The sequence below is a fragment of the Oncorhynchus gorbuscha genome, linkage group LG08 (genome assembly GCF_021184085.1).
Source record: "Oncorhynchus gorbuscha isolate QuinsamMale2020 ecotype Even-year linkage group LG08, OgorEven_v1.0, whole genome shotgun sequence".
In the NCBI taxonomy this organism is placed as follows: Eukaryota; Metazoa; Chordata; class Actinopteri; order Salmoniformes; family Salmonidae; genus Oncorhynchus; species Oncorhynchus gorbuscha.
In genome coordinates this window covers 22,233,355-22,245,550 of record NC_060180.1, presented here as the reverse complement: position 1 = coordinate 22,245,550, position 12,196 = coordinate 22,233,355, and the positions used below count along the sequence as shown (strand labels likewise).

The following is a 12,196-nucleotide window of genomic DNA, read 5'->3' as shown; positions in this document are numbered from 1 at the left end:
CGCCTGTAAATAGACACGGGGCAGATGAAAAAAATCACGCGTACAACAAAAAGAGACATTTCACACTTGGAAAAAGGCAAGTGAAAAATTATAATTACGTGTTCCGGGTAAGACAATTTGAATCTTTTGGGCTTCCATATACTCCTGGGCCAGTGTGCTCTCTGAATGCTCCGAGAGCCGAAACGCTCTGAATTTACAAACGCCCAGAGCGCAATCTGGCACTCCAGATTGAATTTACGAACACACCCATCATCACCAAGAAACTAATAAGTAATGTCAAAGTTTGAAAACATGAGACAGCGTTTTAAATTTTGCCAGCCAAGTACAACCACCTCAGGAGGATCGGGTGGTTCAATGGTAGGATTCATTCTGGTAGGAGCCAGGTCCAGCCATTCAGAATGAGTTTTCCCCACAAAAGGGCTTTATTACAGACAGAATTACTCCTCGGTTTCATCAGCTGTTTATTATGTCGTTAACACTTAGCTCTATAAGAGTTTGAGGTAGTCACCCCATACAAGTATTTGGGAGTATGGCTAGACGGTACACTTTCTTTCTCAGCACATATCTAAGCTGCAGGCTAAAGTTAAATGTAGACTTGGTTTCCTCTATCATCTCTCCTCTTTCACCCCAGCTGCCAAACTAACCCTGATTCAGATGACCATCCTACCCATGCTAGATTACGGAGACGTATTTTATAGGTCAGAAGGTAAGGGTGCTTTCGAGCGGCTAGATGTTCTTTACCATTCGGCCATCAGATTTGCCACCAATGCGCCTTATATGACACATCACTGCACTCTATAATCCTCTGTATATCTCTGTATATCCGTATCAAGACCCACTGGTTGATGCTTATTTATAAAGCCCTCATAGTCCTCACTCCCCCCATCTGAGATATCTACTGCAGCCCTCATCCTCCACATTCAACACCCGTTCTGCCAGTCACATTCTGTTAAAGGTCCCCAAAGCACACACATCCCTGGGTCGCTTGTCTTTTCAGGTCGCTGCAGCGAGCGACTGGAACGAGCTGCAACAAACTCAAACTGGACAGTTTTCATCTCCATCTCTTCATTCAAAGACTCAATCATGGACACTTACTGACAGTTGTGGCTGCTTCGTGTGATGTATTGTTGTCTACCGTGCTCATTGTGCTGTTGTCTGTGCCCAATAAAGTTTGTACTATGTTTTGTTTTGATACCATTTTGTGTTTTACCATGCAATGTTGTCTTAGGTCTCTCTTGTCGTGATGTGTGTTTTGTGCTATATTTTTTATATTATTATTATTTTTAAATCCCAGCCCTATCCCCACAGGAGGCATCATTGAAAATAATAATTTGTTCTTAACTGACTTGCCTAGTTAAATAAAAGTATAAAAAATAAGCAAACTAGATGCAACGGGCAGGGCGATTTTATCATGTAAATCTTGGTGGGGCAAACTACAATTTTCTTTTTTTAGATTCATCCCAGCAAACCCACAACACTAAACAATACACTAATTACATTAACTAAATTTAGAACATCGCAGTTCTTACAGCATTCTCCCTGTACACTAAGTCAGAACGGTATGATAAATAAAAGGGGCATATAAGCAGACAATGAAAGCTCTGCTCTACCTGCCCTGAATGACGGGTCGTCATCAGGCACAACTCTTATATCTCACACATTGAAAAGTACTGCTTTTATTTTTCTAATAAGTCCATTGTAGTCAGTGCGTTAACTTTTCAACTGTGCTCCAAATCGGTTTGTAATCGGAGCATCTGTAATTTAACATCACGAGCTGAACCTCTATCATTGTCCAGTCTTGCCACAGCATTGTGAACTGCGGCACATTGAACCATATGATTGGTGTAGTTATGTAAGGGATCAAGGGGTTCGGATGCATGTTTAAAATAAACACCCCTCAAGATTAGAGTGGAGCTGAATGCAGAGTGAGATTGTTCTCTGCTGAGTTTAGAAAACTGTTAAAAGAGCAGCATGGTAGCGCTAAAGTCTATTTAATCCACAGTTGTATTAGTCCCATCCTTTGGTGATTGGGATTTAGGCAGTGATAACAAAAAGGCATCAGACAGACCTACAGTATGTTTTAGCAGAGAAGTTTGGTAGGGTGACCTTATTTGTAACTATGAAAATAATTTTGTCAAACAGATTGTGAACCTAAAAGTGTAAGTTGGATTCAAGACGGGAGACAATGAATATAACAATTAATTGGTTAGGGTGTAGGGGCAGTTCTCAGTTGGTAATCTTGTCGTAGAATGTATGCACACATGACTGTAGATTTGGTCTATTTACTTTATTTAGTCTGATCAGTGGAACAATTGTCATTCTTAACAATGGGCTAAAACATAGGGTAATTGCTGTGCTTGTCAGCAAGAACACTATGGTTATTCCCCACATGTATTTTACTTTTCCACTTATTCCAAATTTTGCCAGTGTAATCATATATTTTAAATCTCATATTAGCCTACTTGTGTCTTTAAAAATGAATGATATGAGGCTATGTATTATTGTAGCCGTTACTGGACAGTTTTGAAGAAGTCATACAAATAAGCATAGGATATTAAATGCTCCAGGAATCAAATACAATTTAACATTTTAGTATTGTGCACAAGCTAGGCAGAGATGGTAAGGGGACTCACAACTCATAAAAACACATATTTTGTCTATGTAGGCATAAGTAGTAAGTAGCCTTGGCTTATGCAAGATGGAACGGCTCATAGGACAGGAGCCAACCTCCTGTTTCCGTAGCGTGGGGCAGCTTGATGTAAAGTATACCCCCTAGACAAGACGTTAGTCTATCGCAGGACCTCACCCCCCAATCCATCTCTCCTTAGTAGACCTAAACTACCTGAATATTGATATTTATTAGATTTTTCACGAAGCTTGGGTGATTTTGAGAAATTATTGTTATAACAAGGACATTTTCAAACACCCAGCACTTGGGAAACATAAATCAACCCTCAACTTGGGAAACATAAATCAATCAAATAAACCCTTCTGGAGAGCAAGCAGAATTCTCTTCCAGCCCTATTTTGCCCGTGTCCCTATTTAACTTCATTACTGTCTGAATAAATTGTCAAACCACAATTTTTTTTAGCATTATTAACATTTCTTCCCCCAAAAGTAACAAAGTCGTCAACTTTTGAGTGTTCATTTAATATTCTAAGCATCATAAATATTGTAATGAAACAGCAGGGAGCAGGTCTCGAACCCTCGACCTTCGAGCCAGCGCTCGCTATCGACTGTGCCGCAAAAGCATGTAACGACACAGGGTCGTTACAATATGTAGAATTGCAGGAAATTAGCTTTAAAACAGAAACATTTTCCTGGGAATCTAGGGGTTGTGCAAGGGGGCAATGAATTCACATAGCAAATCTCACTCCAAGCTTTCTTCAAAGGTTGGCAGCCCTGCATTGGACTCGACTGAACTAGCTAGCAACGATAGCAGCAGCCACGGTGGGGTGCGCGAGAATGGGCAAATTAGATTATGCGGAGTGTCATTATTGTAACTTTTATAACCTTTTGACCTGTCAGAAACATTCCCCCAGATTAATCCAAATGTAGAGGCATTTAAGACAGACAGGAGGAGGAGGTTGGTTCCCCTGAAGCTGGATGGCATGTGTCCAGCTACAATCAAATCAGCTGGGCTAAGGAGGTCTGCCCTGCCTGTATTTAAGATTTAAAATAATCGATAGTTTGTGTGTTAGGGAGAGGGAGGTAGATTGAGCTTTATGTCATGTGATAAATGCCAGAGGTAATGAATGGATTTTAAAAGAAATAGGGTTTCCCTCTGTGTACAAAAGTATTGAAGATTTCAGTAACTAGTGTTTTCTTGTATTTTTATGTTAAAGGAAAGTGTAAGGGGAGACAACCTCAGAGGCAGAGACTCTGCCCATGGATAGGCCTACCTGTTGCGTCAACAAAAGCTTCAGTGACACTAGAGGTTTGGAATGTTAAATGACCTTTTCCACTTTTCTCATCAAATTGTAATCTATCCACAAAAATAATTCCACCTTCACATGCTAGTTGAAATTCTGAAATTTCTGACCTGTAAACTGCTTGTAGTCAGACCATATCCTGTATCTAGAGAGTTGGGCCAACTTTTAGAATTTTGAATATTGTTCTAATTCTAGACATTAAAATAACATAGCATTGTTTAAATATTTCCCATTTATATTCGTTCAAATAAGCCTCACGTACCAAATCAGCAATAACTTTATCGACCAAATTCGACACACACATTGACCCCCCATATAAAAATTCCACAGAGTTAACATGGCTGTCGTAGAAAGTGTGGAATATAGGTTGTTATGAATGCACTGATATAAGTAGACACACGTGGCATTTCAACAACTTTGAAAAAATAACGACTTAAAAGGTAGACTCAGCTAAAATACATTGCCACGAGCAGCGCCACAGACATTGAGAAGGGGCACGCATGCACATGGAATTTTAATGAGTTTTTATTTTCTGAGTTTGAATTAAACACATTAATTATTTTGATAAAGGAATGTTCTGGGAACCTGGGATACAACATGTAGGAACTATTTGACTATTGTTTGCAATTAGTCTAATATAGTAAAAAAAAAATTTGAAGGGTTTTGTATGACCTATGACCTCTATGATGACCTTTCATTGTGGCTTGATCACCTGCATTGGAAAGCCATTTGGATGATGAATTTATGGTCATTTGTAATATTGCTTTCAAGATAATTTGTGTAATTGATAAATATGTTTGAGTTTATAGTTCTTAGCCATATTTGTAATTTGGACCACTGTGAAGAAGGAGAGGGCATTGCTTTTAACTAAGGGTATGCTGCTTTAAGTCTATTTTCCTATGACTACATGGGTTGAATCATTTTTCTTTGTGGAGTTTTTTCAGTTTAGTGATTTTAATTTGATTAGGTTATTTGGAAAAAAAAGCTTTTTTTCCCAGTAGTAGTTTTGGTTTTTACATTACTCTCATGGAGAGATATGTGTAAAACATGGGGGAGGATTCCGTTTTTTGAGGTTTTGAATTGAAGTTTATACACCTTGAGTGATATGTGAAGGAGTGTATTGTATTGTTGTGTTTGTTTTGTTCTATTCCCGAGGGGTATAGGTCTAACTTCTTGATCCTTGGCTCTACGATGGAGTTGACAGTGAGATGGGGAGTATAAGCCAATTTGAAAGAATAGTTTCAATAGAATGTGTTGATATTTTCTTTGAAATATGTTTAGATATGTGTATTAAGAATAATTGGTAAAAAAATAGAATTTATCATGTAGTTAATGAACTGAACTAAACTGTTGTTCTGATCTGTTCTTTCGAGGTTACCATGAAAAGTGACATCAGGCGGTATCTTAATAATGCATGGAAGAGATAATTGGACCGAATAGTGTGTGTACCTCAAAACCCCCTCTAATTGGCTGAAGAAGAGTGACAAAGGTGTTGAAGGCCTTTCGAACCACTTCTACCGAGAGAAAGGAACCAAGCCAGAAATCGGTGTACAGTATCCGATATAAGCTGTCAACTGGTTTTCTTTCATGTTTCTCTCAGGAGGGTGAGAGTCCACTTGGAGTGAGCATGGAGAGAGATCTGTTCTAACCTTTTCATATGATGCTGGTATATTGGTTGACGAATGGACAAGACATGAGTGGTAAAGATGAGACATTCAAATTTGGACATTATCATGGGCCATCCACTTTGAACTGTAAAGCTATCTGAAGAATGAAAAAGACGCCAGAAGAATCAGTGCCTGAGAGGTCGGGTTAGTCTAATCTGTGAATGTGTTTAACTATTCCTAAACCATGTGAAGGGATGGTGTGATTAATGGGGAACCAGTTAGGTGGCTCCACAATGTCTGTGTGCCAGTCAGTTCTCTCTGTAAGCTTATCCAGGAGGGGTTTTATTTTTTATGGGAGTATCTAGAAATTGACAATTGATATATACCATTGGATGAGGTAATGTCTTGGTACTATGTTGTACCAAGAACGAGACAAGAGCTTCGGTTTAGGAGACCAAACTGAACGATAATTTATAGCTAATGCTATAATGCTATGCTAATGCTATAAATTATGGGATACTCTTTTGTCTGGTAAAAGGCTCTTTGAAAAATGTTCCTAAGATCTGTTATTCATCATGTGAGTTTTGATGGGTGTGTCTTGGCTATAAATGATACTAAGGACTGTTTTGTAAGCACTCTCAGCGAATTACTTTAAAGACACTGAATTGATCTGAGAGTCACAGGGCTATGGTGAAGCTCATACAATTAAAGATGGAATTTATGATAACTCTGGCTTGTGTGTGGTTTGCTCTCTCATGATTCGATAATACAGGAAATTTCCACGACAGATGTCAGAAATGTCGCTCTCAGTCATCCACAGTATCGCTTCACGCTGTTCAAAGCGTGGTAGCCAGTGCACCAAAACTGTGGAGAAGTTAAGTCTCGGGCTTCAGTGCTCTAATTGGCCTACTCTGCTATTTACATCTACGTAATATCGCTGAGTCAACCTTTAATATTAGAGTTGTGCTTGTTGTTCACGTATATCTGCAGGGGTGTAGTGCTGCCAGAGGAGAGGAGTGGCGCCCCCTTATTTTTCAATTTGAGAATACACCGAGCTGGTAAAACTATTTCTGGAAAATTCATACTGATAAATTGTAAATAAATTATTTAATTACATGAATTAAATGAAAAAAACAATAGAATAACAAACCAAATAAACATGTAGCGCAACCTAGAGGCCGGTAAATGGGGGGTTTCCTCCCCGTCTTCTCTCTGGTGGTGGCGAGAATGATGAACTACAGGTTACGTGTGTGTGCTGCGGAGGCCCAATAGTCATACTCTATTATTACAAATAGAAGATTAACACAATGGTGCTCGTTTAATAAAGTTAGATAAAAGGTAAATAAATGTCTCGCAAGATCACAATGATTCATTTGCATTTTACATAACAGAACCGAATATAATACCATAGCAAAGTGTCAGGACCCGGTTACGTACCCGGGTCTCCGGAGTGAGAAGCAGTCACTAAACCAACTGAGCCACGAATAGTCAGCAGAACCCAGAAGATGAGGCAGACACAGCAGTACTTGAGACGGTGTATTTAATGAAGTAAAAAGTGAAGTTCTTCAGGAAAACATGTAACTCCACAACCTCAAAAGGAATTCCACAAGAACAAAGGTAATCCTCCAAGACAAAAAGGTAAATCCACAAGGTGGAAGGTATAGCACAAAAAAGCCTCAAAAGATACTTAAAAACAAACAAACAAGAACAAAAAACAGAATTCCACAAGCGAGTCCACCGGGATCAACAAGAGTTCACAGAGTACTAGGGCTGGGTGCTAACATACAAACACAGAGCCAAGAACTGAGTAAAACAAAGGGTTTAAATACAATCAGGGGAAACGAGGCACAGGTGCAAATAATAATGGGGATCAAGGGAAAAGAAAAGGTCAAAAGGCACAATGGGGGCATCTAGTGACCAAAAACCAGAACAACCCTGGCCAAATCCTGACAGCAAAGTAGGCCAAAAACGTCACACCAGAAATACCTAATTTCTAATTCGATTTTAGGATGGTTAGCTGAAGCGGAATAGTTTAAAAAAAGAAGCCCATGCGCAAAAAGTCAGAGCGTACCACGAGGCAGGACATATGCTTTGACTGAAACAAATTACAAGGCTAATAGCTTAACGCCATCTGATTTAATTTGCTCATGAAATAGTAATTCAGGAAGATTTAAATGCATATTCACATGAAACTGGGATAGAGATGCAATTTGGACATTTCACCAGTAAAACAAAGATTTATCATTCACAATTGATAGTGATTATAGCCTATTTTGAAATTGGGTTGCCTATGCCGAACTTGGTGTTTGAGGTTAAATAGATGTGTGTGGGCATAGGCAGATGTTGCAATTGGAGGATGCATTTTATGCATATTCTATAAGGATAGGCTATTCAATTGGCTACATCTGTCGGTACACACAATTTTATTTAACCTTTATTTAACTAGGAAAGTCAGTTAAGAACAAATTATTATTTACAATGACGGCCTACCAAAAGGCAAAAGGCCTTCTGCGGGGACAGGGCTGGGATTATTTTTTTATAAATACAATATAAATATAGGATAAAACACACATCAAAAGAGACAACACTACATAAAGAGAGACCTAAGACGACAACATAGCAAGGCAGCAACACACAATAACACTCAGGAAATGTACTACGCCACTGGTATCTGTCCTCTTATTGGCTAAAATGGTCCCACCTGTTCTCCTCCCACCTGCCTTCCATCTTTAAGGGCATGTATTTCCGTTGTCAATATAATAGATACTCTTTGGGAAAAGCCAGGGAATAACAAACTATTTCCCCCCTCACTACACAGAAGTATTCTCTAGCAGCCTATGATGATATTTATGACGTTAATAATGTCTTGTTTAAATCAGGTAGTTATGACATAATACATATACAGTGAAATCACTCCAGCATGATAGCAGAAAGCGCATTTATTTAGTTCGCTGACATTGCACAAATTCAACATTGAGATCAGAAATATACATTTTTTGAAGATGCACATGGTGAATATAAGGATCTCTCAACAGCAAAGTGGCATGTTGAGATATCAAATACCCCAATCCATATACAGATTGACAAAATTTCAACAAGAAAAAAATTCTAAATTTCAAAAGCATGATGTAGCCTAGGCTAGATTAAGCACGTGGAGTAATGAGTAGGATTGTGTTTTTATATGCAAAAGTTATTGCTTCTGATAAAAACGCTTTCTGTGCCTTCCCAATGAAAACTAGTTTGAAAATTAAAACATTTAATGGAAAAGAGATGTAGGTTTTAGACTATGCACCATGCTGCCTTGTTGACATGAAAGCGGCGCAGATTACTGTTCCATTTGTGAGGGCGCTCACTGCTTTTGCCAGTTCACGTCGTGGACAATAGAACGGGTGCACCACAGCTCAGGTTAATAGAACTCCCTCATTGCCTGGCTACCCAGACTCCTTGCTCCGGCCAAATGCTACACCCACGGACGTTAGTTTAATCTCCGCAATGAGTGGCTCTGTGCTTCTATATCTGCATTGCTTGCGCATGGGGGTTTTAGGATGGGTATCTGTGTAAGCATTTTGTGACAACTGCTGATGTAAAAAGGGATTTATAAAATACATTTGATTGATTGGAGTACCTCCCTGACCCTTCACCGACTTGTGAACACATTCAAGGCCGTCTAATTGGTCCAGAAACCGATGGGTAAAAGCAGCGGTTTGAAAATGTGTCACTGGTTTTGACACTGATTGGTAAGAGACGATCCAATCGCTGAAGAAGTATGTAGCGAACTACAATGCAGTGCAAGAATGTTGCGAGTTGTCAGCTACTGTTGCCAGGCACACCCAATACCTTACATCCTTTTCCTCCCAATCTTCTCCCCCTTGCAGCCCTTTAATAACCCATGAAAATGTCACGCAAACATTGTATTAACCGCAGGTCTTTAACATACAATAATTCAGTGTTTTAAGTTTCATTATGGAAATATACATTTTCTGAATGAGTACTTTATCGTTATGAATGAAGGCATATACCAATGTATTACAAAAATATATCAAGGCAAGCCATTTGGCAATGAACAACATTCTACCAATGTAACAGCCTTCCTAGCGCTGGATTATAAAATCCCTTTTCAGTCAAGCTGGTAAATGAAAAAGTAGCATTTGTATTACACAACGTATGGGCTTTTTCTTAAGTATATCGTCACACCTCAAATATTTTCTTACAGGGATCCTTCATTATGTCTGACAGTCATGGAACCCTCATCGGCTTCAAAAGAGCGTCATGTGAAAAAGAATGAGGCTCTAGGAATTCAAACCTATGTGATGAACAATAAGTGGAACATGTAAGTGTGCCCATCCAACAATTGCAGTTGTGGCATGGGACTGAAATTGTGAAGGCTAAGCGCAAAGAGGCTGACTGGAAAAATGAAGGATCACACCCAGCCTCACTTCAAACCAGACTATGGCTTTTCTCTGTCCCCATCGCTCTCTCTGATGGATTTTTGTTTGTTTATTAAGTACTGTTTTTTCCCAAAATATATTTATATGGTGCTTGCAGTGCCCACACAGATTGAGACTGACATTTTTTTGTTCCAATTTTCAGATGTTTAGTCAAAAGGACTGAAATCCCTCTCTAGGTTTTCAGACTCGTCATCATCAGAAAAGAAGTCATCCTCGTCATCTTCATGCCATTCGGGAACGTACTCATCGTCATACCATTCATCCTCCTCTGCCTCATCTCCACCCTCGTTGTTATGGTTGTCAGACTCAGAGCCCCCAGCCCTGCAGAGAGAGAAGACCCATGAGCACAGCAAATCAGGAGGAACATTTTCTCAGTAATAAGCTACTAGATCCAGGAACCAATGTAGAGATCCACTTCCCAAATCTCCTGTACTCACACTTTGTTGGCGTCTGTGGTCTTAGAAAGATTTGAAGCTTGAGCAGATTCCAGTTCCTGTCCTGGTTTGGAGTTGTATCCCACTCGGAAGTCCTGTGTTTGGAGAGACCAGACAGGAGGAAACCCTCATGACTTGCTGTTGATTGGACCACAAAGCACCCAATAAGTATTACCGCCACACTTTGTGCTGTGCTCTTCAGAGTGTGTAAATCCCTCCCTAGTCCCTACCTGGGTCGAGTGTTGTAGAATGGCCACCAGACGCTCCTGAATGCGGCGGATGAGTTCCAGGCCAGTGTTGAGGTGCTCAGGCTTCAGTAGACGGATGCAGGACGCTAGATCCGTACACTGCAACAGGGTCTCCTCTGGAGGGGAAAGACACAGACAATGAGAACTCATCCATGGTGTATGAAACATCCTCAAAAAGTAGGGATGTTCGAATATCCAAAGCAGACGTTAGTATTCGATTACTTGGGAGAGTATTTGAGGAATAAAAACATTTTTTTAAGGCTGTGTCTAAAATGATCCTATGTGACATAGCCTACAAGAATAGACCATTGCATACAAAGTTTTAATAAAACAAGAGTTTGAGTTATGAGTGTGCCCCATAAAAGACACACCGGTAGCCAAAACGCATTACACACGTGTAGCTTATTGTCGGTCAATCAAAGTGGCGCAACAGTTATTTTTTACAGAAACTTCCTGTTTCCATCATATCTGTCATTATTTTATTTGGTTTGAATTTACACCTATAAGAACTCTTCTACCCTTCTACTTAAACAAGCAGAGTGCATCGCACCGGCTATCCCTCGAGTCACGCGAGGAAGTCTCCATTGAAGTAAAAACATCTCTCTAACAGTGAAATCCTTTCAAATGCCAATCTGTACGTAATAGAAATTTGACTTGACAATCTTACATTACATTACATTTAAGTCATTTAGCAGACGCTCTTATCCAGAGCGACTTACAAATTGGATCTTACAATTATCCTTTTATTCATACCCCTTGACTCATTCCACATTTTGTTGTGTTACAGCCTGAATTCAAAATGGATTAAATCAAATTTAATAAATCCTCACCCATCGACACACAATTCCCCATAATGACAAAGTGAAAATATGTTTCACATGTATTTTTTATTTATCGAAAATAAAATACAGAAATCAAATGTACATAAATGTTAGAACCACCTTTGGCAGCCATTACAGCAGTCTTTATGGGTGGGTCTAAGAGTTTTGCACAACTGGATTGTACAATATTTGCACATTATTATTTTCTAAATTCTTCAAGCTCTGTCAAGTTGGTTGTTGATCATTACTAGACAGCCAATTTCAAGACTATTTAAGTAAAAACTATCTAGTCCACTCAGGAACATTCAATGACATTGTGGTAGCCTACATGGAGGAGGTGACTCAATGTCAACAAAAACGAGATGATAGTGGACCTCAGGAAACAGCAGAGGGAGCACTCCACCATCCACCGACAGAACAGCAGTGTAGATGGTGGAAAGTTAAGTACCTCGGCATACACATCACTGACAAACTGAAATGGTCCATCCACACAGAGGTGTGGTGAAGGCGTGTCACCTAAAACCCTCACAAATTTGTACAGATGCACAATTGAAAGCATCCTGTTGAGCTGTATCGCCGCCTGGTACGGCAACTGCACCAACCACAACCGCAGGGCTATCCAGAGGGTGTTGTGGTCTGCACAACACATCACCGGGGGCAAACTACCTGCCCTCTCGGACACCTACAGCACCTGATGACACAGGAA

General features: G+C 39.7%; 1 protein-coding gene across 4 annotated transcripts in view; it reads right to left on the bottom strand.

Moving 5' to 3' along the window:
• Positions 1-8,460: 8,460 nt before the first annotated feature.
• Positions 8,461-12,196, bottom strand: part of LOC124041348 (cullin-9-like) — a 74,442-nt gene continuing 70,706 nt past the window's right edge. For 3 of the 4 annotated variants that reach the window (XM_046358837.1, XM_046358838.1, XM_046358839.1), the window contains 3 exons: positions 10,652-10,785; positions 10,425-10,516; positions 8,461-10,308 (listed from right to left, as the gene is read on the bottom strand). In XM_046358837.1, the coding sequence (XP_046214793.1) occupies positions 10,134-10,308; positions 10,425-10,516; positions 10,652-10,785 (401 nt within the window). In that variant the 3' untranslated portion in view covers positions 8,461-10,133. Of the gene's footprint in view, positions 10,309-10,424; positions 10,560-10,651; positions 10,786-12,196 lie in introns of all 4 variants that reach the window. The other variant, XM_046358840.1, reaches the window with a different exon arrangement.